At 39.5% G+C, this 22,730-nt stretch overlaps 1 protein-coding gene across 2 annotated transcripts in view; it reads left to right on the forward strand.

Moving 5' to 3' along the window:
- The window catches only part of UTP20 (UTP20 small subunit processome component), a 79,641-nt gene that overhangs the window by 24,974 nt on the left and 31,937 nt on the right, over nucleotides 1-22,730 (forward strand). For both annotated transcript variants that reach the window (XM_016223172.2, XM_016223173.2), the window contains exons 18-28: nucleotides 571-729; nucleotides 1,778-1,854; nucleotides 2,544-2,623; nucleotides 2,861-3,101; nucleotides 7,478-7,663; nucleotides 10,685-10,775; nucleotides 12,094-12,179; nucleotides 12,966-13,091; nucleotides 15,096-15,262; nucleotides 16,872-17,080; nucleotides 21,910-22,053. In XM_016223172.2, coding sequence (XP_016078658.2) covers nucleotides 571-729; nucleotides 1,778-1,854; nucleotides 2,544-2,623; nucleotides 2,861-3,101; nucleotides 7,478-7,663; nucleotides 10,685-10,775; nucleotides 12,094-12,179; nucleotides 12,966-13,091; nucleotides 15,096-15,262; nucleotides 16,872-17,080; nucleotides 21,910-22,053 — 1,566 coding nt within the window. The remainder of the gene's footprint in view (nucleotides 1-570; nucleotides 730-1,777; nucleotides 1,855-2,543; nucleotides 2,624-2,860; nucleotides 3,102-7,477; nucleotides 7,664-10,684; nucleotides 10,776-12,093; nucleotides 12,180-12,965; nucleotides 13,092-15,095; nucleotides 15,263-16,871; nucleotides 17,081-21,909; nucleotides 22,054-22,730) is intronic.

The raw sequence follows: 22,730 nt of genomic DNA on the forward strand, positions 1-22,730 counted from the left end.
TGTTATGAAGGTTTTTCCACATCAGTACCTCTCATCCTGCCTCATTTCTTTTGAGATTTGAAAGCAGCCCACTGTTTAACGTATCCTGTTTAACCAGTTCCCTGTCAATGGAGACTTGAGTGGGTTGCTCACAGTTTTTCAGAATTTCCAGGAGCACTGCAGTGAACACCCTTTCACAAGTAGTTTTATATAGGGAAATATTTCCATAATGCAGATTATTACTTCTTGAGGTAGAAATTACTTCTACTAGAGGTAGACTTGTATAGTGAAAATATATATGCCTTTTCTTTATTTCAACAAATGTTACCAATCAGTTTGAATCATTTTGAGAATTACTTTCCTGGTGTCTCCTTATCATTTCTATGCTAGATCCTAAGCCTGAATTATCTACTAGAAAGTAAATTGTGTGAGGAAAAGGGGATCACTACTACCTCCTCCCAAAAGTGTTGCTTATTTTACTTAAAACATTAACATATTCCAGTTTTTATTTTTTAGACCTTTGGTCACATTTAAGGGTTTTTTGGAAAATCACAACACTGACATGCCTCCTTGGTTTCCCTCACTGCTCAGGATGATGGGCTCTCGGAGCGGCAGTCTGCCTTTGCTGTATTACGCCAAGCAGAACTCATCCCAGCGACTGTGAATGATTACAGAGAGAAGCTTCTCCATTTGAGAAAATTGAGACACGATGTGGTGCAGACCACAGTCCCGGAGGGGTTGTTGCAGGAGGTATAAAACACTGCCCTTTTTTTTTTTTTTTTTAATTCTATTTATGCTTTTAGATCTGTTTTGCTGGCTCTTAAAAGAAAAACATACCAAGTAGTCACCCAAAACAGAATTTTTAAAACTGGATAAATCCTCAGCTTTCTTAGATGCTTTGAGTTAGATAGCTCTGTCAGCCGTTTCAACAGGGGAAATAATTTTCTATCCCCTTTCTCCTAAAGGTGTGTGTTGTGTGTGAAGGTATGTAGTAAGTGACAACAGGAGGACTCACGTCAAGTTTAAAGCCTGATTTTTTTCTCCAGATATGTTCATTGCTGTACGAAGTCAGCCTTCTACCTTTTGTATCAGGGATTCTCTGTCCATGACCCTTGCAGATACATCATGGATCCCTTTGGGAGGAAAGCCAAGTGGAGGCGTTCATTCCCTTTTCAGTCAAAGCAGTTGTGTTCTTAACCTGCTTTATATATTATGCTCCGTTGCTACAACAGTTACAAACACCCACCCCCAAATAATAGTAGATCTGCCATTCTACATGATGCCTCCCTAGCACGTGGGGATGCTAGTAATGACTGTCAGTGCGAAAGGTAACTGAGAAAACTCGACCCTCTGAATGGAACTCCCTTAGTGCACGATTTTGAGAATTCAGACATCTGCTTGAGAAGCCACAGCTGCCATTCCCAGCAGACTTCCCTGGGTTCTCTGCCATCTGTGCTGTACTGATTACAGTTCATGTTTTGTCTTATGAGGTAATGGTGCTGGCAGTGTTCGTTAGGGTATTCAGTCATGAGTCAGATCTGTTCATTTAAATAGACCCTTTCAGCATGAATATCCGGAGTGTGTTTGAATACGAGGTTTACTTTAGAGATTCTTCTGTGTTAAATAGCAAGTGACATTTTGGGGACAGTTGGAAAATTATTTGGATTGGTACCTACAACTTTTTTGTAAAGCACAAGTTTCTTTCCAAATCTCCCGATGTGTGAGTTGGGATATTAGCATCTCGGTGCCATTCTCTTGGAGCTCATTACCCACATACTGAACGAGTCTGTAATTGCAGGTGCCGCTTCGTTACTTATTAGGCATGTTGTATGTTAACTTCAGTGCTCTCTGGGATCCTGTGATAGAACTCATAAGGTAAGTGTGGGTTAAATGGATGAAGCCCTTACGTTTTAACTACTGCAGAGTGATGGGGCCAGTATTATACTCCTAGGTGTGATTCAAATGAATGGGTGTGCACAATATTTATAGCTCCCATAAATCCTTTGTGGGACAAGGTGAAGAAAAAACACGAATATTTTCTCTGATGCCGTTTTTCAACAGTTCATATATAACATGTATGTTTCTTTGTACATTGAAATAACTTTGGAGGACTTTTTTTTTACTTTATGTGATACATCCGTAGTGAAGTTTTTCAGTAACAAAGTATTGTATAATAATTGCATAACTTTATTTATAGATACTGAATCACTGAGCCAAACTATAATTTAAAAATAAGGACTTTTTCTAGATAGAGGCTTCTCCTTCCTTTAATGCACCATACCCCATGCCCATTATGGTGCCTTTAAAAATAGTCTTCTTATGGGTATCCACTTAGGTTTTTAAAAATACTGTTTAGTACTTTATGACTATAAAAATAATTTGTGGTCCATGCAGGCATTTTGAAGAATATAGAAAAATACAAAAGTTGCTTATGACCCCACATTTGGGATGATTTAATAAACATTTTAGTTATATTCTTCTTTTCACTCTTTTTTTGTTTCCTTATGAGATATCTCAAAATAAGGATCATATCACATCTTTTGTTTTGTGATCTTTTTTCTTAGCTCTCATGCACATGAAATGGAAAATAAGAGATTTTGGAGCGTCTACTATGAACATCTAGAAAGAGCAGCTACACATGCTGGTACGTAAGGAGGCATCAGGTGGGACTGCGAAGAAAGTGGTTGCTTAACTTTCATTTCTGCTGCTTAGTTACACATGAAGTTGGGGAACAGAAATTAGAAATGTGTTACCTTCAATAACCTTTGGATATGGTTCATTGATTCCTTATGTTACTAGACGAAGGAATGCCCTTACATGAGGAAACACAAAGGGCAACTGTTAACATTTCTCTGGTGGTTCTGATGTTTTTTTCTTTCAGAGAAAGAGCTGCAAAATGATGTAAGCAATGAGAAGCCCATTGGAGATGAAAGCTGGGAGCAGACTCAAGAAGGGGATGTTGGGGCGCTTTATCTTGAGCAGTTAACATTGAAAACCAGCTGTCGGGAAAGACTAGACCACACCAATTTCCGATTCCTGCTGTGGCGAGCTCTGGCAAAATTCCCAGAGAGGGTAGAGCCACGGTCCAGGGAGCTTTCCCCACTTTTCCTGAGATTCATCAGGTAAGCTCTCTTCTTGGAGTATGTTCCTGGTAGAGTGTCCTCAGGACCTGGAAGAGAAGGTACACACTGTTAAGCTCCCAAATTGGCCAAGTTCTTTTTACATCCATCATATTTGCAAATCATTGACACATCTGTAAAGCACTGGCTCTGTCTGCTAGCAACTTAACTAGTTTGGTTCACCACTTAACTTTACATGATTTTTTTATTTTATTTTATTTTTTTTATTGCAGAGAGAGGAAGAGATAGAAACATCAGTGATGAGAGAGACTCATTGATTGACTGCCTCCCACACACTCCCACTGGGGATGGAGCCCACAACCTGGACATGTGCCCCAGCCAAGGAATTGAACTGTGACCTCCTGGGTCATAGGTCACTCAACCACCGAGCCACGCTGGCTGGGTCAACTTTACATGAATGTAACTGGCCCACAGATGGTGTTAATAAAGAGTTCCAGATTACAAAATAAAAAAGGCCTTCTTGAGCCCACCAGGGTGGCTCGGTTGGTTGAGCATCGCCCCTGCAATGAAAGGTCGCTGGTTCGATTCCCAGTCAGGACACATACCTGGGCTTCGACCTGATCCCCGGTCGGAGCATGTGTGGAGGGCAGCCGGTCGATGCTTCTCTCTCACATCAGTGTTTCTCCCTCTCTCCCTTCCTCTCTCTAAGCATGTCCTCAGGTGAGGACTAAAAAAAAAGCCACATTGAGTTAGCTCAGTACAAAGAGCTTGCTGTTTCTCTCCCCATTTGTTCATTGTTTTATTGTCTGCCTGAGGCTTAAAAGTATTTTTCAGTAACACACCCCAGCCACACTCTTTAGAACCTCTTGGATGTTTCCCATGATGTTGAAGAATGTACTCAAAAAAAATAACATTCCGGAGCATTGCTCTGTTTTGATTAGATAAACTGTGAGAGTCAGATTGCTTTAAAACTGAAGACGAGTAATGTGGTGTACAGAACAGTACTAATTAGTCAGTGCATGTGTACTTTTCAATATTATTTCGTTACATGGGAAAATGCTGGGGGGTTAAGTTAAGCATGCTGCGAAGCACAGCATGCCAGGCCTGTTCAGGGAGGAGCAAGGAAGTCTGAGTGGCCACAGCAGTGATCCCAGAAGAAGCTAGTTGGAGGTGAGGGCAGAAAGTTAGCAGGACACCAAGTTGTGTGGGACCTTTAAGTGATCGTAAGGACTTTAGTTTTTATTGTCAGTGAAATGGGAAGACACTGGAAGATTTAAACAGAAGGATGACATGACTTAAGTTTTCTTGAGGAGTCTTTTGGCTGCTGTGTTGAGAGTAGACTGTAGGATGGCAGTGGTGAGAGTAGAGAGTTAGGAGGAGATGGCAGAAACCTGGGGAAGAGTAGATGGAGGGTGACTTCACCAAGGTTACGCAGTACAGATATGAGAAGTAGTTGAACTCTGGATAGTTTTTGAAGGATTTCATTTCAATAAGATATGTTTCGGAAGAATTGCAAGTACATTAGCCTCTGGGATTTGCCAACAGATCAGATGTGTCATGGTGGGGAGGGTTGAGGGGAGGTGCAGGAAGGAGGGAAGAGGAAGAATCAAGGATGTCTCTGAGGGTTTGGCCCTAGCAATGGGAAGAAGACAGTTACCATTTACTAAGATTGGGAGAAATGCAGAAGTTTGCAGATTTGTGGGGAAGATCAAGAGTTCATTTTTAGATACGCCAAGTTTGGGATACTGAGTAGAAATCTGAGTAGAGATGTTAAGTAGGCACTTGAATTTGGAATTTAAAGTTTAGGAAAAGGTTCGGTCTAAAGATAATAAATTTGAGACTCATCAGTAGATAGATGTGTGTGTGTGTGTGTTTTAAATTATGGGCAGGGAATTAAATCACATCTGAGCATGTAACTGTAGAGAAAAGATTTCCAAGGACTGATAGCCATATTTAGAGGTTAGGAAATAAGGAACCAGCAAAGGAGGCCTGGAAAGAGTGATAAAAGAAGAACCAATACCACTTAGTATTTCTTGAAGAAAGGATTTCAAGGAAGAATCAAATATGTCTGAGACAGTCAGATGGAGGATCATAATTGACTGTTGGCTTTGGAAGTGACCTTAACATGAGTTGGGTTAACCTGGTAGGGATGAAAGCCTGATTAAACGGGTCTAAGAGACAATGGGAACAAAAATGGAAATAACAAGTATGAACAGTTCTTTTTTTTTAAAAAAAAAAAAAAGAAGCAGATATAGGTGGAGGGAGTTGCAGGAGCAACTGTTGGGTTGCTGTTCTGTAATACTTTAAACAAAAATAAAAATTATTAAAAAAAAAAAAGATTTAAGCAGCGTGTATGTATGTAATGCTGCTGCAAAAGATCCAGAAGGGAGGGGAAAATTCATAATGCAACAGGGGATACAATTGCTAACTAGCCATGTCCTTGAATAGTTAAGAGGAGATAGGATCCCTTGCATAAGTGAAAAGGTTTGCATGAATAATTCATTCTGGCAAAGGTTACAAGCAGAGATGCGGGCATGCAGTAGATGGGATGGTAGAAGAGTAATGATTTTCTTTTTCACATAACTTTTTAGTCTTTATTTATAGAATGAAAATAGTGCTATTTAGCTTTCTTGCCTTGTTTTGAAGATTATACAAAATGATGTTTATCAGTTATTTGCAAGTTGCAAAGGGCTGTGCATGTACAAGCTGATATTAATGGTGTTAGTAGGATATGAATTCCTACCATGTTAATTTTTTAACTTTTTCCCTCAAGAAAGAAATAGATTACCCCTTAGCCTAAGGATAAAGACCTTCCTCTAATGCTGGGGGGTGGGAGTGGAGAAAGGAGCCTGTAACAGGAAGTGGGTCTCTGAGTTTAAGACTACTTAGAAATGAAAGATACACAACTTTAAAAAATGTTTAAGACTAGTTACACTGATGATCTATAACTAATACTTTCATAGATGATCCATACTAATGGAAACCCCAAATGTCACCTTTAATACCCTGACTTTTGGCTAAACATTTACCTTTCTAAAATCTGTGTCAAATAATTTGATATTAGAGCCACTTGTGAGTCCTTATAAACATTCTATGAGAAGAATCATATCAAGAATCAAGTAGGAACAAATGACTAACTACAAAAACATCCCAGAGGTGATGGTGACACTTAACGAATGCGTGCTTGCTGTGTAGACACTCTCGTGCTTTGTGTCAATTATCTTAAATTTAGTAAGTGAGTGAGTGAGCATACTGTGCAAGGAGATAAAGGTTAAAGATATGTCATGTGGTTAATTGAATGTTAAGAGTGTAGTATGGATGCTATTACATTAGTGATACCATTGGTAACTGACAGAACAACTTTGCTCATTTCATTTTTTCATCTATTTTTTTAATTTACTAATTGCTAGGTGAGAGCACAAAGTTGAATATGGTAGCATCTCAGCCCTCCAGTTGTAGTTTAGTGTATTAACCTGGCATTTCCTCCAGCTGTGTTGGTAAAGTAATTCCTAAAACATGCTCTTTTATCAGTATATTTTTGAGTGAGGACTTTACATGTCTGATCAGTTCCCTCACATCTGTGGCTTAGTGCCATGCACAGAACAGACAAGGAAATAATAATTGTTGGATGAGTGAGCTACAGTGACACAAAACAAATGAAGTGAATTACAGCAACAGCCTTCAAGATAATATTAGTTACCTGCAACAATGGGCCAGAATTAAAGGATGGAATTAAGAACAAATGTGAACATCAGCTGCATAAGCTTAGTTTAGAGGAGACAAAGACTTACTAATTTTTATTGCCGTCTCCAGCAACTGCCCCCAGAAGCAATGCAGTTGATAAGGCCATCTCTCTTATCAGACCACATACCTGGAGGGCTAAATTTTGTTATAGCCCTATCTATAGGAAGTAGAATATATCTGGTTTAAAGTGACCAACATGGTCTTAATGCTATACTTTCAATACAGCAGTGGGTAAATATAGGTTTATAGTTGTGATACAAATAAGTAATACAATAATTAATAAATAATAGCACAAGTGTGGACTTTGTTTCATGTGCTCACAACTGTAAACCTACTTTTGCGCACCCCTGTATTTACTGTAACTCACCCCTTTACCTGTCTGCCCCAGTTGTGTTTTCAGAGACAGGGAGGCTGATTTTAGCTCAGTCCAAAGTAGACATTTCAAATATTTTTAACAGTGGAATGGGCTGTCTTCCACAGTTAGTGATTGACTTGTTAAGTAGGGTCCTTCCGAGGGCCTGACTACAACAGATTAATGTAGAAGAGGCTGGACTAAGATGCCTCTGATGTGTCTTCCATATGTGTGTGATTCTGTGAACCGTGGACATACTTCTGTCACAAACAGAATTAGGACATTTCAGCTTCATCTGCATGTATCACTCTTGCCACTGCAGCAACGAGTATTACCCAGCAGATCTGCAGGTTGCTCCAACCCAGGATCTGAGAAGAAAATGCAAAGGGGTGGTGGTGGAGGAAATGGAAGAAGAACCTGCTGCTGGAGACGATGAAGATTTAGAGGAAGAGGTGATGCCCCAAGATGAACCCTTACAGAAGAAAACAACAAGAAGAGCTGCAACCAAGTAAGTTCAGCATTACTGCTGTATCACTCGTCCACGGTTCTCAGAGAAATGGTGGAGGTCTCTTAGGCCTAGATGAGAAATGGCCTTGGACAGGTGACCTGCTCAGATAACTATTTACATATGTGCTGTATCTCCCTGGTTTTTTTGTTTTGGGTTTTTTACAGCCCAAAGAAAACTGTCCAAGTTTTTTGGTTGTTTAGCCACAGAATGTTAGAGTTGGGATCATCTAATCATAGCCTTTTTTATGCATGAGATCACTGGGGCCCAGAGCTGTTCAGTGCTCTCTGACCTCTGTCGTTCACTTTTCATAGTGCCAGGGCCTTGTGTTTGTGTGCTAGGGAAAGGCGTAATGGAACATCTGCCCCTTATAAATAAGCACGTCAGCACTTTTGCTTTACCTTTTGACTGTTTCCTTCTGGTTACTTTTTTTTCATGCTGTTATATTCTCTCTCTTATTCTGTGGGTAACTCATTTACCTAAATTGTTACAACCTTAGAAAAATAAGAAGTGAACGTGCTTGTGGAAGTTACTTCAGCTACTTGAATACCCTCTGAATTGGAGTGTCAGAGATCTACTGGATTTGGTGCTACTGCGTCATTTTAACACTTTGGATCTCAGTCTGTGTCTGTCTGTTGAATTTTTCCCACAAGCCATGTATTAGTTCATGCGTTCAGCAACTGTATTGAGTGTCTTTGCTAATTGCTGGGCTGCACAGATGGATGGTATGTAGCCTCTGCAATGCAGGAAGCAAAGTCTAAGGCCTGGTAAAATATTTTTACAGAGGAAATATTTTTAAAGGAGTTACGGGAGCACAGTAAAAAATGACTTAATTCTACCACAAAAGGGAAAAGAAACTTTTACAAAGTAGAAGGCACCTTTGAAGCTGAAAGACAAAAGCTTGCCAGCAGCTAGAACAGGGAAAAGCTTGCCAGCTAATTGCAATAGTGCATAAAGCACCAGGGAAGAAAGGTCAAAGCCAAGCTTCATGCAACTGTAGTTTCTTCTCTGCTCCTCCCTTCTCACGGCTCTGAGTGGTCTCTTCCCACGTTCTTTCTAAGACATATTGCTGCTTTCTTCTTCATATCCTTCAGCATAATAGCCAGCAAAAGATTAGTCCTATTTGTTTGGTGAATAAATAAGTTATTTATACAGCCAGACCTCTTCCTGTCTCACCCTGCACCTTCCCTCTTTCTACTGTCCCTGCCTCGTTTCTGCCAAATGAAATTCTGTTCATGCTTCAAGACACAGTTCCCTTACTGGGGCTTTTCTTGCCTTTTAAACTGCAAGTTACCTTACCCTCCTTGAAACTTTCATAACAACCATTTATTACCTCCACCATGGGGTTGCTCCTAACTTTTTATACATCTTTATGAACATCAGAAGCTCTTCAAGGATAAGCTCCATGTCTTAATTAATTTTTCTGTTCCATGTAGCGACACTTAGGCTATTGCTAATGTACATCATGATTAAAAATGTGAGTAAATTGATAATCATGTTCTCGGTGCCATCTCAGCATATTCATAGTCCAAGTTTATAATCCTTTATGGAACACACTCCTCACTGGCAGGTATTTAACGAGGACGTGCAGAGTAGCTCCTGTTGTCTTTAGTAAATCTTGGGGGAGGAGTGGATGTGTCAAAAGAAAAATTTTTTAAGTCTGTTTGTTAAACTACAAGCAGTCAATGACAGGTAATCCCAAGGACATTGCATCAGTCAGGGCTCTTTAGAGAAACGGAGACGTATATATGTATGTATAAGAGATTCGTTTTAAGGAATTGGCTCACGTGGCTGTGGAGCCAGCAAGCCCAGGATGTGCAGGGCAGGGCGGCGTGCTGGAAGCTCAGGCAGGACTCGATGCTGTCGTCTTGAGTCTGAAATAGACTGTCATCGCAGCACCTGGATTGGTGTTTCATTACTTACGTGGGTACCCTGACCTGTCAGACCAACCATCATAGACATGTGAGCCAAATCTCAACAGCAGGGCAACCCTTACCCCAGTTCTCTACCTTATCCAAAGGGATCGCGGTGGCCAGCTTGCTTTCTCTGGGTTAATGTAGAACTTTGACAGTTTTGCTTTCTTTTGTCCAGGAACAGAGAAGTGCATTGTCTACTAAATTCTTAGGAGCGGAAGCCCCAGAACTCAGTGTTCTTTCATTTAATCCTCACAAAAAACCCAGGAGGTCTTGTCCTTGTCCAGATGAGGAAACTTAGAATCTGAGGTGTGCGTTAACTATCTTGCTCCAGAGTCAGGGGGCTCAGTGACAGGATCATATGCAGCTTGGTTTCTGCCCCTTCACCTCTCCCTGAAACGGGCAAATGAAATCCGTCCAAATCATAACAGTTTCTTTATTCATGGCATTTTAAAAAGTTTTAATACATCTTATAAATTATGTACAGAGAGAAAACAGTTTCTCAAGTATTTTTAAAGCCCATAGCATCTGTGGATTAGAAAGTTTAGTAGGTGCAGTCTGTTTTATAGCTGATGTAATTTACCCTGAGGCAGTCCCATCTTCAAATTTAACTTCAGCCACAGAGCATTGCCCTTTCTTCCTCTCCTTGGTCAGGAAGAGCCACAGTTACCTAAACCTGGACCTCTGTGGCCTGACACTAGTATTTGTGTAATAGCACATTGAGGAAGACTATATTTTAACCACTTTCCTGTTTACTGCATGGAAACTAAACTAGGAATCATTCCACAATTCATCTGTGCACAACTTTGGAATGTATTACTATTTGGTTTCTTTCTTTCTACTTTTGGCTTAATTTAAGCCATTCTGAGCACATCCTGAATGATTTTCTGCCCTGGGAACCTGGATTTCAGGGGAAGGCCTGCCTGAGATTTGGAATTTCTGGAGAATAATTTTCTAAATGCAAATAATTAATATTTGTGCAATTAGCAGCGAAACTGTAGTCAAGGTTTTTGGAATAACTGTCAGAAAGACTAAAATTGGTGAGTATTATCATCTTAAGAAAATAATCTCTGTTCTTTAATTTTATAGTACCCTCTCCTTTTTATTTTAGGCAGTTAATTGCTCATTTGCAAGTTTTCTCTAAGTTTTCGAATCCACGGGCTTTATATCTGGAATCCAAATTATATGAGCTCTATCTTCAGGTAAGTAAAATAAAGTCTTGCCTCTGCAATTTTTTGTGAACTATTCTGTACCTATTTTTGCCAAAATAAATTTTAGGTTTTCAATAATTGTTGAATAGAGCCCTGTCTCCATTTAAGTATACATACATATATATATATATATATATATATATATATATATATATATATATATATACACATTTAAACTAATAGACATTTTCAGTAGCTTGAGAAACAGTTTTAGACAGTACTAATTCAGTTGATTTTAAAGGCATTTTGGGTGACCAAACATTGATGGGTTGGATTAACACTGAGTATATCAAAGCTTAATTATATCATGGGAAGTAGCTTTTAGAAGGGAGTGGGGGTTGTGCCAACAGCACTTGGCTACTTTTCACCTCTTGGTAAGTTAGCCTGAGGAGGTGCTAGAATTTCAGGATCTGTTACATTGAATGGAAGCAGGTAGTTGGCACAATAGTCTATTACACTCATAATATATAACCCTGAATTCCAGGAAAGGTTGAAGAAAAAATTTAATGTCAGAAGCAGAGTAAGAATTGGTTGTCATTCTCAGCCATCTGGGAAACAAAATTTTCTTTTTCCATTTGGGTGGTTTTTAGATGAAACGTTTTATTTTGACATTTTAGCAGAATTTATCCACTACTGCCCATAATTCGGATATAACTTATTCATAGAGCCAGAGCCTAAGTCTCAGCTGTCCAGGAAGCAAAGTTCCAAGCTGCCGGATCAGAGGGGCCTCAGAGCAGGTCTTTTCTGGCGCTACACTGATGGCTGTTACCTTCACGGTTTTATAAAGAGCTTTTGCTCAGCACAGGCCCAGCTCATTTGGTGTAAATCCTGACTGTGTAGAGAATTGGCCTTGGCTGAGAGACTGATGGACCCAAAGGTCTGGCCTGCGGGGTGCAGATGTCAGAGTTTTGTTTTCTTTTTGTTGTTTGCTCATATTCTCTTCGTTCTTCTTTAACCCCAGGAAAATGCTAGGCTTTTGTCGGGAATTAGTGTTAAATCACACCTAAAAATTTAGATTCTAGCCAAGCCGGCATGGCTCAGTGGTTGAGCATCGACCCATGAACCAGGTGGTCACGGTTCAGTTCCTGGTCAGGGCACTTGTCCACGTGTCAGACTCGATCCCCAGCAGGGGGCGTGCAGGAGGAAGCCGATCAATGACTCTCTCATCCTTGATGCTTCTCTCTCTCTCTCCCTCTTCCTCCTCTCTCTGAAATCCATAAAAAATAATAATAATAATTTAGATTCTAAGAAGCCCACAGTATGCATATATGTGACTTCATTGATTTATTCTATGAAATATCATCCTTAGTTGTTGCTACACCAGGATCAGACGGTGCAAAAAATAACCCTGGATTGCATAATGACGTATAAACATCCGCATGTCCTCCCTTACAGGTAAGTTATTTGAAGCTAAACAAATGCTCTTTCTTTGGTTGATTTTTATCTTCCTACCTGAAAGCCTCTTCTAAAATTATTTTGCTAAGGCCTTAGGAATGTCCCTCAATGCTATTGTAGAAAAGAAATGAAAACTGGGAGTATATTTGTTAAGAGTGCTTCTCCATAGACATGATAAGGTAGGAAAGAGAATATTAATAGAAAAGTATGTGTTGAGAAGATTATATCATTTTTCCTTGCTTATATAGTGTCTTCAAACTTTGGTGATTACTTAGCAAATCATAATAATCACTCTAAAAACTGAAAAGAGGCCTCAGAACAGGTCTTTGACCTGAAGAAAGGCCTGGCTGGTGTGGCTCAGTTGGTTGAGTGACATTCCATGCACCGAGAGGTTGCTGGTTCGATTCCCAGTCACATGCCTGGGCTGCGGGCTCATTCCCCTGTGGGGGCATGCAGGAGGCAGCCCATAGATGTTTGTGTCTCTTGCCCTCTCCCTCCCTCTCTAAAATCAAAACTTTTTTTTTTTTAAACTGAAGAAAGCTTTTGTATTATGCTCTTTGAAACAGCTGAATTATTGACAAAGTCTAATACTTTACAATCCCTTTTATCTTCTAAAATTTGAAAACCTGTCATTTTGTGAAGATTTTCCTTTATGTATTCAACTACTTTTATAGATTGTTCTTTAGTATCTACTTTTAGTTACACATAGTACTCTACAATATTGTATTTTTTAAAAAGTGCTGTTGATTATTAAGTGGTGATTTGTGCTGTATTCTGTTTTTAAAGGGAAAACTTGCATAGATTGCTTGAGGACAGAAGCTTTAAGGAAGAGATAGTACATTTTAGCATTTCAGAAGATAACGCAGTAGTGAAAACAGCCCACCGAGCAGATCTGTTTCCTATCCTGATGAGGTATTTGCACTGTTTAAATTCTGATTTTTTTTAATAGTTGATCATAGAAACAACTGTATTAGTAGTATTATGATTCTTTCAGTAGTTGTAATGGAATGTTTCATTTTGTATTTTCTTTTGATTATTTTTTAATTGGATCTTTTGAGGTAGTCAAATTGCTCTAGAGACTTTAGACTATTTTACCCCTAAATATGAGGAAATATCTTGCCATGGTGTTATTTTAATAATGATAAAATTAAATTCAACATTGCTCAAAGTTTTACTGTTGAGAAATAATAAAAATAATTCCTTTATTTGGTATGTAACTAAATATGAGCTTTAAAAGCTTTTGACTTTGTGTTAATCATTTAACAATCTTCTTCATCACAAAACTTCATTACTGGTTTTAATAGTTTTCATTGGATTTCCTTGCTGAAAAAAATAACAGTAAATAACAGTCATCATTCAGATTGTTAGTCTCCATTTAAAAACCCTTTGAGGTACTGTTTTACTGAGAATTAAGTAGGAAGTTGTTACTACCCTTTAGGGGCCTGGAATGGCCTAACCCAGACGGCCTCTCTAACCACATCTCTTCCATTTACCGCCCCCTCGGAGCCCACTTCAGAGTGTTTGGACTTGCCATCTTTCTGCTTGGAAAACATGACAGTTAGCTCCTCTTCACTCAGCCTCATCTCACAGGTCATGTTCTCAGAGATGCCTTCCCTGAGTTCTTTATATAAGATCACACCTTCCCCTTATCGCTCTCTAGTCCTTCCCTCTCTATATTTTTCTTCATAATCCTCAGTCATTCAGCATAGCCTCTTATTGTTTATCTCCCTAGCTAGAAGGGGAACTCTGTGGCCGTTAGTAAATATTGGTGAAATTAATTTTGTGTTTTATTTTATGATATAAAACCTCTTTTTTTCTTAATGTACATATTATCTGCATGGCCTAGAAGAATGAACTGTGGTGGTGGTGGAGGTTGTCCTTGTCTTGCTCCGGGACTTAACAGTAGTGCTTCTAGAATAGCCACTTTTAAAGTGTGGTCTGTTCCATCTTGACAAGGGCTGTCCCTGAGACACTGTCCAGAGGTCCACAAGGTTAAAACTTTTTTTATAATATTACTAAGACATTACGTCAGAAAGTTTTACCATGCTAAGGAAGTAGCTTTCATTACTAGGTTACTTATTATTCCATCAAGAATGGATGTTGAATTTTATTAGAATGCCTATTAAGTGTGTACTAACTTTTTCCTATGAGCCATTGACCCATATTAATCCAATAGATATTACTAATGCTTCTTTCTTGAGTTTCTGGGATAATTCTCATTTGGCTTATTGTAATGCAGCACTGGATACTGTATTTAGAAATGTTGTGTTTTATGTTCACAGGAAGACTAGTACATAGTTTTATTTTTGTTCCTTAACCCTTCTCAACATCACAGTTATACCACCTTCATAAAAGGAAGAGGACCGACCGTTTCCTGCTTTCTCTCTTCTATGAAACCTTATGGCATGGAAATTGCTTTTCCTTGAATGTTTAAAAATTCATCTGTAAAACTATATGAGTTCCATGTTTACTCATGATTACTGGCCTATTTAGATTTTCTTCTTAAGTTCTGTTTGCTTATTTATACTTGTGATTCCTGCCCTCTCCAGAAAATGACCCATTTAATTGAAGTCTTTCTAGTTTCCTTATTTTACTTAAGTTGTCTTTTCATTTTATTTCCTTTTAATCTATATACTTGTTTTCATTCTTTCATCACACTTACCTTTGGCTTGCCTATTTTAATGTGCTTTTTTCTTCTTTGTTATTTCCTTCTTCCTGCTTCCCTTAGCTTGTTTTTTTTTTAATTTAAATTTCTGTGTTAAATATCCAATTTTTATTTCATTCTTCCTTGTTTTATAGTATAAAGCCATTTAAATCTGTTGAGTTGCTATGCCACCCTTTTCAGGAAAATGAAACAACTAGTATTGTGTTTTATGGTTAATGGGCAAACAAAATAATGTTCTTTTGACTTTTTAGGATTTTATATGGGCGGATGAAGAATAAGACTGGGAATAAAACTCAGGGGAAGTCTGCTTCAGGCACCCGCATGTCCATTGTCCTGAGGTTCCTCGCCGGGACCCAACCGGAGGAGATCCAGATATTCTTAGACCTGCTGTTTGAACCTGTGAAGCACTTCAGGAATGGTAGCTGTCGACTACCTGACACTCTGATTCGTGTTGTCTGCTGTAGACTTCTGATGTCTCAGGCTGGGTTTCCCACTCTTCCGCATCTTTCTGAGGGGACTGCCTCTCCCAGTCTCGGTGGTGGTCTTTTTTGCAGAAATGCAATTCATTTTAAACTTGGATTGAATTAGGTGGAGCTCAGAACTGATCAGCACCCATATGTTAATAAGCCCCTGATTAAAAAACGTGTATTTTAGTTGTTGCTGCTGTGCATTTAGGCCATTTGAGAATGGTACTTACCTATGTACAACGAATAGGCTTCTCCTTAGGAACTTCAAGCATGTTACAGAATTAATCTTAATTGTTTTGGGATTACTCATTCACTGTCATTCATCTGCTGAGTAATGATTTGTTGGATGCCTCCTGTGACCCAAAACTCTGTTGAAAATAGAAATCTCAGTGTTTATAATCTCTACTCTCAACCTCTTAGTCTAAACGAAGTGGATATGATGAGTGTATTCAGTGAGCTGTAATGCTCTGGTGTGGTCTCTGGTATGTCACGTTAGTAATTAATAACAACAACAATGGCTAACATTTATTGAGTGCTTACTTTATGCCAGATGTTACGATGGGCCCCTTTACGGACAATTCAGTTGAACCTTAAAACAACCACATGAGGTACCAGTACTTTTTGTCCCTGTTTTACAAATGTAGAAACTGAGGCTTGGAGAAATAAGTATTTTGTCCATGACCACTCAGCTAGAAAATGTTTAGGATTCCAGCCCAGATCTTTCTGACCACAAAACCCCTCATCCAGTTCCATAATTGCTGTGCTTTAGACAAACGTATTTATTTGTAGGGTAATCTGTGGCCTTAGTTCTGTATTTTTTCTATGAAAATGGATCCAGCAGTTAAAAGGGTTTTTGCTCAGTCTAATATTGCCCTGTTCTGAAAGTTGGCTCTAATGAATATGAGTTTTTATTCAGTGTAATAGCCTCAGTTGTAAGAGGGTAGCTATAAATGATAGTCTCACTTAGGTATGTGAATCACCGAGCAGTGATCTCATACCATTTGGTTAGAAACAAAGCTCAAGCAATAAAAATTCAAGTCTTTTAAGTACATTATAGGAGTATTGTTTTATTTATTTCCCAGAGGTTATAAGAGAAATAAAACCTTTGCTTCTCAGCCTTCAAGGAGCTTATAATGTAGCAAGTCATTTTCTGTGAAACTGCTGAAGTCAGCATAGTCAGTGAAAGCTGAGAGTGAGACGAATGCTTAGAGAGTTTCTAGATGGAATAAAAGACTACTAGTAACTCACGTTTTGAGAAATAGTATAAGTGGGAGAATTGGGCTTAGAGACTTAGTTCTGTCACAAGTTTCTTACTCACTTTTACCTCCAAGTTTCCTCAACTATAAAGTGATAATACTAGTAAAACCTACCATACCCAGCTCACTGAATATTTGGTAAGGATCAGAAGGAGAAAAATCAACGAGGAAAGTATATTATCATCTGTAAGTTATTATAACAATAGAAAATACTGTATTGCTGAGGGAGATTGAAAGGAAGCTGGAATTATAAATAATAACTAACATTTCCTTTTACACGACATTTCTGTTCCTCTTTCCCTAGGCGAATGCCATTCTGCAGTCATTCAGGCAGTAGAAGATTTGGATTTGTCTAAAGTTCTCCCTGTAGGTCGCCAGCATGGTGTCTTAAATAGCCTTGAAATAGTATTGAAGAACATCAGTCATCTGATCAGTCCCTACTTACCAAAGATCTTGCAGATACTGCTCTGCATGACAGCGACTGTGTCACATATCCTTGACCAACGAGAAAAGGTGAGGGACTCTCTGTACATGCTTTCTGGGGGGGCCAATAAGAGTCTGTTTTATTTGGGAAATTGGTTGGGACCTGAATACCTCACATCCTTCCAGGTTAAATCTTCCTTATGCAAAGTGTCTTTAAAACAGTTTTCCATATAATAGGGATCTTCATTGTTATAAGTATTTATGTATAGCCATAAAATGCAAATTATATCTAGTGTATATTTTAAAAGGAGGTGAAATATTAGAGAGTGAGTGAGTTTTATATGCATCTCAGAAACCAAAGTGGGGCAGAGTTGAGCTGATGTGTCTTAGATTTTAATTTCGAGAGCCTAGAGACACAGGACATCTACCAATGCTCATTTATCTAGAACAGCTGCAGGATGAATAGAATACTGTGAGAATCATCCTTGTGACAAAGAGCTCTTTTAAAAGTAAATGCTTCACTGCTGCAAGTGCAGTGTTTTGAATAAAGATAAGAAGCTAGGTCAGGTAAGACTAGCCAGCTAGCCAGCTGCCAAGAAAGAGGCTTCATGAGGTGCTGCTCAGTAAATATTTTCTAAATTGTATTCAAGACAGTAGTATATTCTGTTGAAGTGGGTGGATGGACATAAATATACTCTTCTGTTCAGGGAAACGTAATGTCTTTATGGGCTAAAGGCTTCTTGGAAAAAATGGGATGTGAAGATCCAGATTCCAGTTTCTGCTGTTGATTCTCAGTTCATGATAAAAAGGCACAGCTTTAATTTGGCTAAAGTTTATTTAGTTTTATGGATATGCCTGGTGAACTGCCTCTCAGATATGGTAATGATAACTGAAAATTGACAGCCAGAATTTATGCTGCTTTTGGGTGCTATGCATAAATAGAATAATGAAATAATGTTCTCTGATTACCAAGATCCAGAGATTTAGAACACACCTTCCATCGCGGTAGTCACTGTTTTGTTTTCCTCATTCTTACATTTCATTCCTTCAACAAATATATATGTATATATTTAATATATCTTTATTGATTTCAGAGAGAGGAAGGGAGAGGGAGAGAGAGAGAGAAACATCAATGATGAGAGAGTCATTGATCGGCTGCCTCCCGCACTCACCTACCGGGGATCGAGCCTGCAACCCGGGCATGTGCCCTTACTGGGAATCGAACCGAGATCTCCTGGATCCTTGGTCAGTGCCCAACCTCTGAGCCATGCCCAGCCGGGCTCCTTCAACAAATATTAATCAAGCCCCTACTCTGTGTGAGGCGCTGCTCTAAGCACTGAGGATGGAGCTGTGAACAAAGCATTGGTCCCTTTACTCAGTAAATACTATCTCACACATGCTATCTACCAGGCATTGATCTAGGTGGGAAATGGGAAAGGTAAGGGCTCAGTATTGGGGGAGAAAGGTGATAAATGCACAAATAATTAGAATAATGTCAGTTGGTGGTGAGTTCTGAGAGGAAAATAAAATGAAACCCATGTACGGATTTCTGAAAGTCATTCTTTGTGTAGCTCTCCTTTCTGGTACCCTCTTCCCTGTGAATTCTAGCTGTCTTGGCCCACGCCCTCAAGCCTCATGGCCCTGTCTTCTCATCTTGGAAGGATGACTGGACTCTGCCTGGGATCTTCCCTCTCACACTGATGCCTAAAACTCTCCAGGCAGGATGGTGGAGAATGTGTAGGGCTCAGCTCATCTGTTTCTTCTCTGTCGGGGCTACTGTCATCTGCTGCCTGCTGCCCAGTGTCTGACAATTACTGTTTCATATATTCTGTTCCATTGTCTAGTGTCTGAGAGGGGGAGTTAAATCTGGCTCCTGTTGCCCAATTCCCCTAGAAGTGGAAAAACCACCAGAAAGGAGCAGGCAAACAGTCCCCAGACTAACACAGGGCTGGGAGCCCAGTAACCAGAACAGAGACCTTGTGGTACCTGGGGCATCAGGAAGAGTCCTCAGCAGGGGCCTGCCTTAGTAGTGGACCCAGGTTAGCCCTGGGGTAAAGGCTGCTTTGACACCACCTAGTAAAGCTTAAAAAAAAATCATCCTTTTTCCCAAGTAAGTGAACCGCATCCCAGAGTAAAACCCAGAAACATTCAAATGATTTGAATGAAAATAATATTCACAGTGTCTGACACTCAGGCAAGTTTTACCAGGCATCCCAAAAGGAGGAAAATTTTACTCATGGTGAGGACCAAACCCAGTCAGTAGAAGCAGATGCCCCCAGTGGAGGTTAGGTAAGGACTTAAAATGGCTCTTAGAGACACACTTCCTCACACACGCAGGCACGCCCACAGGCAGCGTGAGTGTGGTCAAGGCCTGCGGGGCGCGGGACAGGGACACCTGTAATACTTCCAGCAATAAAAACAAATTAAAAACAACAAAAGTACACTAACCTAGAGAAGCTTAAATATTTAATGTTCCATTTTGGAAAACTTAAATTTAACAGTTTAAACAGGGTCAAATTGCAAATGAAAAGTGATAGTTAAGATCCACATTTTAAAGTATGTGAATAATGTATATTTTATTATATTCAGAATATACAGAAAACCATAAAGAAAATATAAATTTCTCCTGTATTCACTGACAAGAAATAATCTATTAACTTTTTTATTATTTTTCTCCCCAGCTTCATGTAAATGCATATAAAAATACATGTTTGTAAAACTGGGCTAATATTATATCAGATTTCTACTATGACTTATTAAATCATGCCATAAAAATACACATACATACACAAAACAAAAAAATCCACTCCATATATTCAGGAAAGTAGAGGAAAGCGTGAGCATGTGGAGAGACATAAAGATGTGAAGAATTTAAAAGAGGAGAGAATGTGACAGGGAGTAACCGCACCTGGGGGCTGCTGCTTTAGGGTGGTCAGGCTCCTCACCCAGGAGGCAGTATCTGAGCTTGCACCTACCCGTCTATGGGAAGAACATTTTGGGCAAAGATAATGACTTGTAGCATCAAGTCCCTGAAGTAGAACAGTCTTGACACTTCCTAAGAGCAGACAGGACAAGGTGGCTGGAGCACAAGGAGCAGAGTGAGTCTTGAGGAGGAAGAATCATGTAATGAGCCCAGCAGGCAGGTAGGGCCTCGGGCCGTGAGGAGGAGCTGGATTTGCTTCCAAGTGTAGTGGGAAACCTGAGAGGTTTGAAGTAGGTTGAATGATAAGCTCAGTTTAGTGTTTTAGAAATAGACTGTGCTGGGGCCCAAGAGTGAAAGCTTGAAAGAGGCCTTGGAGCCCTGGCCTGTGTGGCTCAGTGGTTGGAATGTCGTCCTGTGCACTGCAGGGTCTGGGGTTTGATCTCTGTCGGGGAGCATACGGGAGGCAGCCAATCAGTGTTCTCACATCGATGTCCCTCTCCCTTCCTCTCTAAAATGAAAAAAAACTTACCTCAGGTGAGGGTTAAAAAGAGGCCTTGGAAAATTCTTCATGTTACGGGAGTTTGGGGATATAGGTAGCATTATGTAAGAGTTTTCTTTTATGCCTTACAGTGAGTGACAGCGACTATCACTACATGGATATATTAAATTCTGAACGGTTAAAGGTTTTTATAAACCCTCAGTAAGTCCTCCAACTCTTTGGTTAACTTAGAAGTTAATCAGTAATATAGCCTTGTCCCTGCATCAACAATCAGTAACCCAGAGGATCATTTGTGCAATTTCACAGTTCATTAGTTAGAGAGGTGCTAAGCTTCTTGACAGGTAGGCATTTAACCCAAAGAATTCTTTGAGGTGCTATAATGAATTATTGCACAGTAATATTGCTTAAGTAAGTTAAAGTTCTACCTTTGTGTGTTTGAGCTAAGTTAAATTTACTTTTTTGTATCTTTCAGATCCTCCAAGGTGTTGACTGACACTCAAATGTGTATTGTGAGGGTTGCTTTGGTTTGGTTTTATTTTTTCTGTACATTTAAACAATGGAGTAACTTGGAAATTTACATAAACTCAGTCATGTATTCCTCTAGGAACTAAAGTCTGCAATTGCTCACTTGCAGGATTTTCCTCCAGTTTATCCAGCAGTTAATGAGTAGACTGGGCAGCTGGAGCTGTAGTTACAGAGGTGAACAGAACACGCAGCTCCTGCCCCACAGAGAGGGAGCTTGGTGATGGGATTGGGCAAAGGGAGGGTGTGCCAGTTTGATACCACGTTTCCTAAGATCAGTTGCTCATTTGCTCAGAGGGTCATGATGCATGTTTTTTCAAGCACTGTAACAGTAACAGTTTTTATCTTTTCCCAAACGTGGTACAGCTGATAATGAAATACTGCCAGTAGAACTGAAGCAGAACAGAATGGCTTGTAACTGTCACAGTGTTATCCCTGCCTGTCATTTCCTCTGTCTCTGTAACTCGTATAATGAGATAACCACAAGTACATGGTAGAAATTTGCTGGATATGGGAAGTACCATGATTCCTGAACTTGCGCAGCAAATTTATGGTGTACTTATTCCTAGTCACTTGAATTGAAAATGTGCTCTTTCCGATTCAAATACTTCTGTTGATCAGAAATCAGGATTTTACTTGAGACCATTACTGTACTTGAATAGAAAGGTGAAGCAATGTAGAACACAAAACAGCTGTTCCAGTTGTGATTTTTTTCCCCCTAAGCACTCTCTTTGCAATTTTACTGGGCAGTGATAATGGAGCACCTCTCACCGTTTGATTTTTCAGGTCTCTGCTTCCCCATCTTGTCCAGTGAGAAAACCAATATGCGTTGCTCAGTTGACATTCCCGTGTGAATCAGCCAAAGTCAACAGACTTAATAACAAGATTTCCAGTTTGATTCAAGAGCACCTCCCTGAGAAGTCAAGGATTAAAATGATGTGTGTAATTTTTTAATAGGAGGTCTTTGTTTTACAGATACAGCTGAGGTTTATCAACCCACTGAAAAATTTAAGACGTCTTGGAATCAAAATGGTAACTGATATCTTTTTGGATTGGGAGTCCTATCAGTTCAGAACAGAAGAAATTGATGCTGTATTTCATGGTGCAGTGTGGCCCCAGGTGACCCTTCATTTCTACATTCCACCTGGATATCTTGACTCTTCCTTTGTTATTACCGACCAGCATAGTCTACACCCAGACATGAATGCCTGTCCTGGTCTTTTCTTTTACATTGAGCCTTCCTTTATTTCTGGAAGTTTTAGAACACTTTCTTTGCCTCTACTACCACCTAAAGCTCAAGAGCTAGTTCTGGCAATACCATGGCATTTGTTAAGGCTAATTTGAATAGGTTTGTGTCTTTTATGCAAATGCAACATAACTCTTGTAGCACCTCACAGGATGTGTCTGGATTTTGACAAGCATGAGGGAAAATACACAGATATTTTTGTTACACATTTCCTTGTTTGATTTCTCTGGTTGTAATAACCACTTGGTAATGACTAAGGTTAGTTATAGCTAAGAAGACTGTAGAAGAGCCTTGATTTTAGGAAAGATTTCTAGCTGCTTGAGCTCTGTCATCTCTGACCTATTCAAACCTAAACTACCTGATTCCTGTCAGGTGTCTCAATTTCCAGGCGCCATCTCCACCATTTTTCCTGTGTGGGTGTTATTGGATTAGGACTTTCCTCAGTCTGTCCTTTGCTAATCTCTGTGCCTTGGCTCTTTTATCCTCTGGTGCGGTTTCTGTGCCTGTTCTGCTTTTTAGTTGTTTTTCCTACAATTCTGTCTATGTTTTT

Source organism: Miniopterus natalensis, chromosome 2 (genome assembly GCF_054644295.1).
Source record: "Miniopterus natalensis isolate mMinNat1 chromosome 2, mMinNat1.hap1, whole genome shotgun sequence".
In the NCBI taxonomy this organism is placed as follows: domain Eukaryota; kingdom Metazoa; phylum Chordata; class Mammalia; order Chiroptera; family Miniopteridae; genus Miniopterus; species Miniopterus natalensis.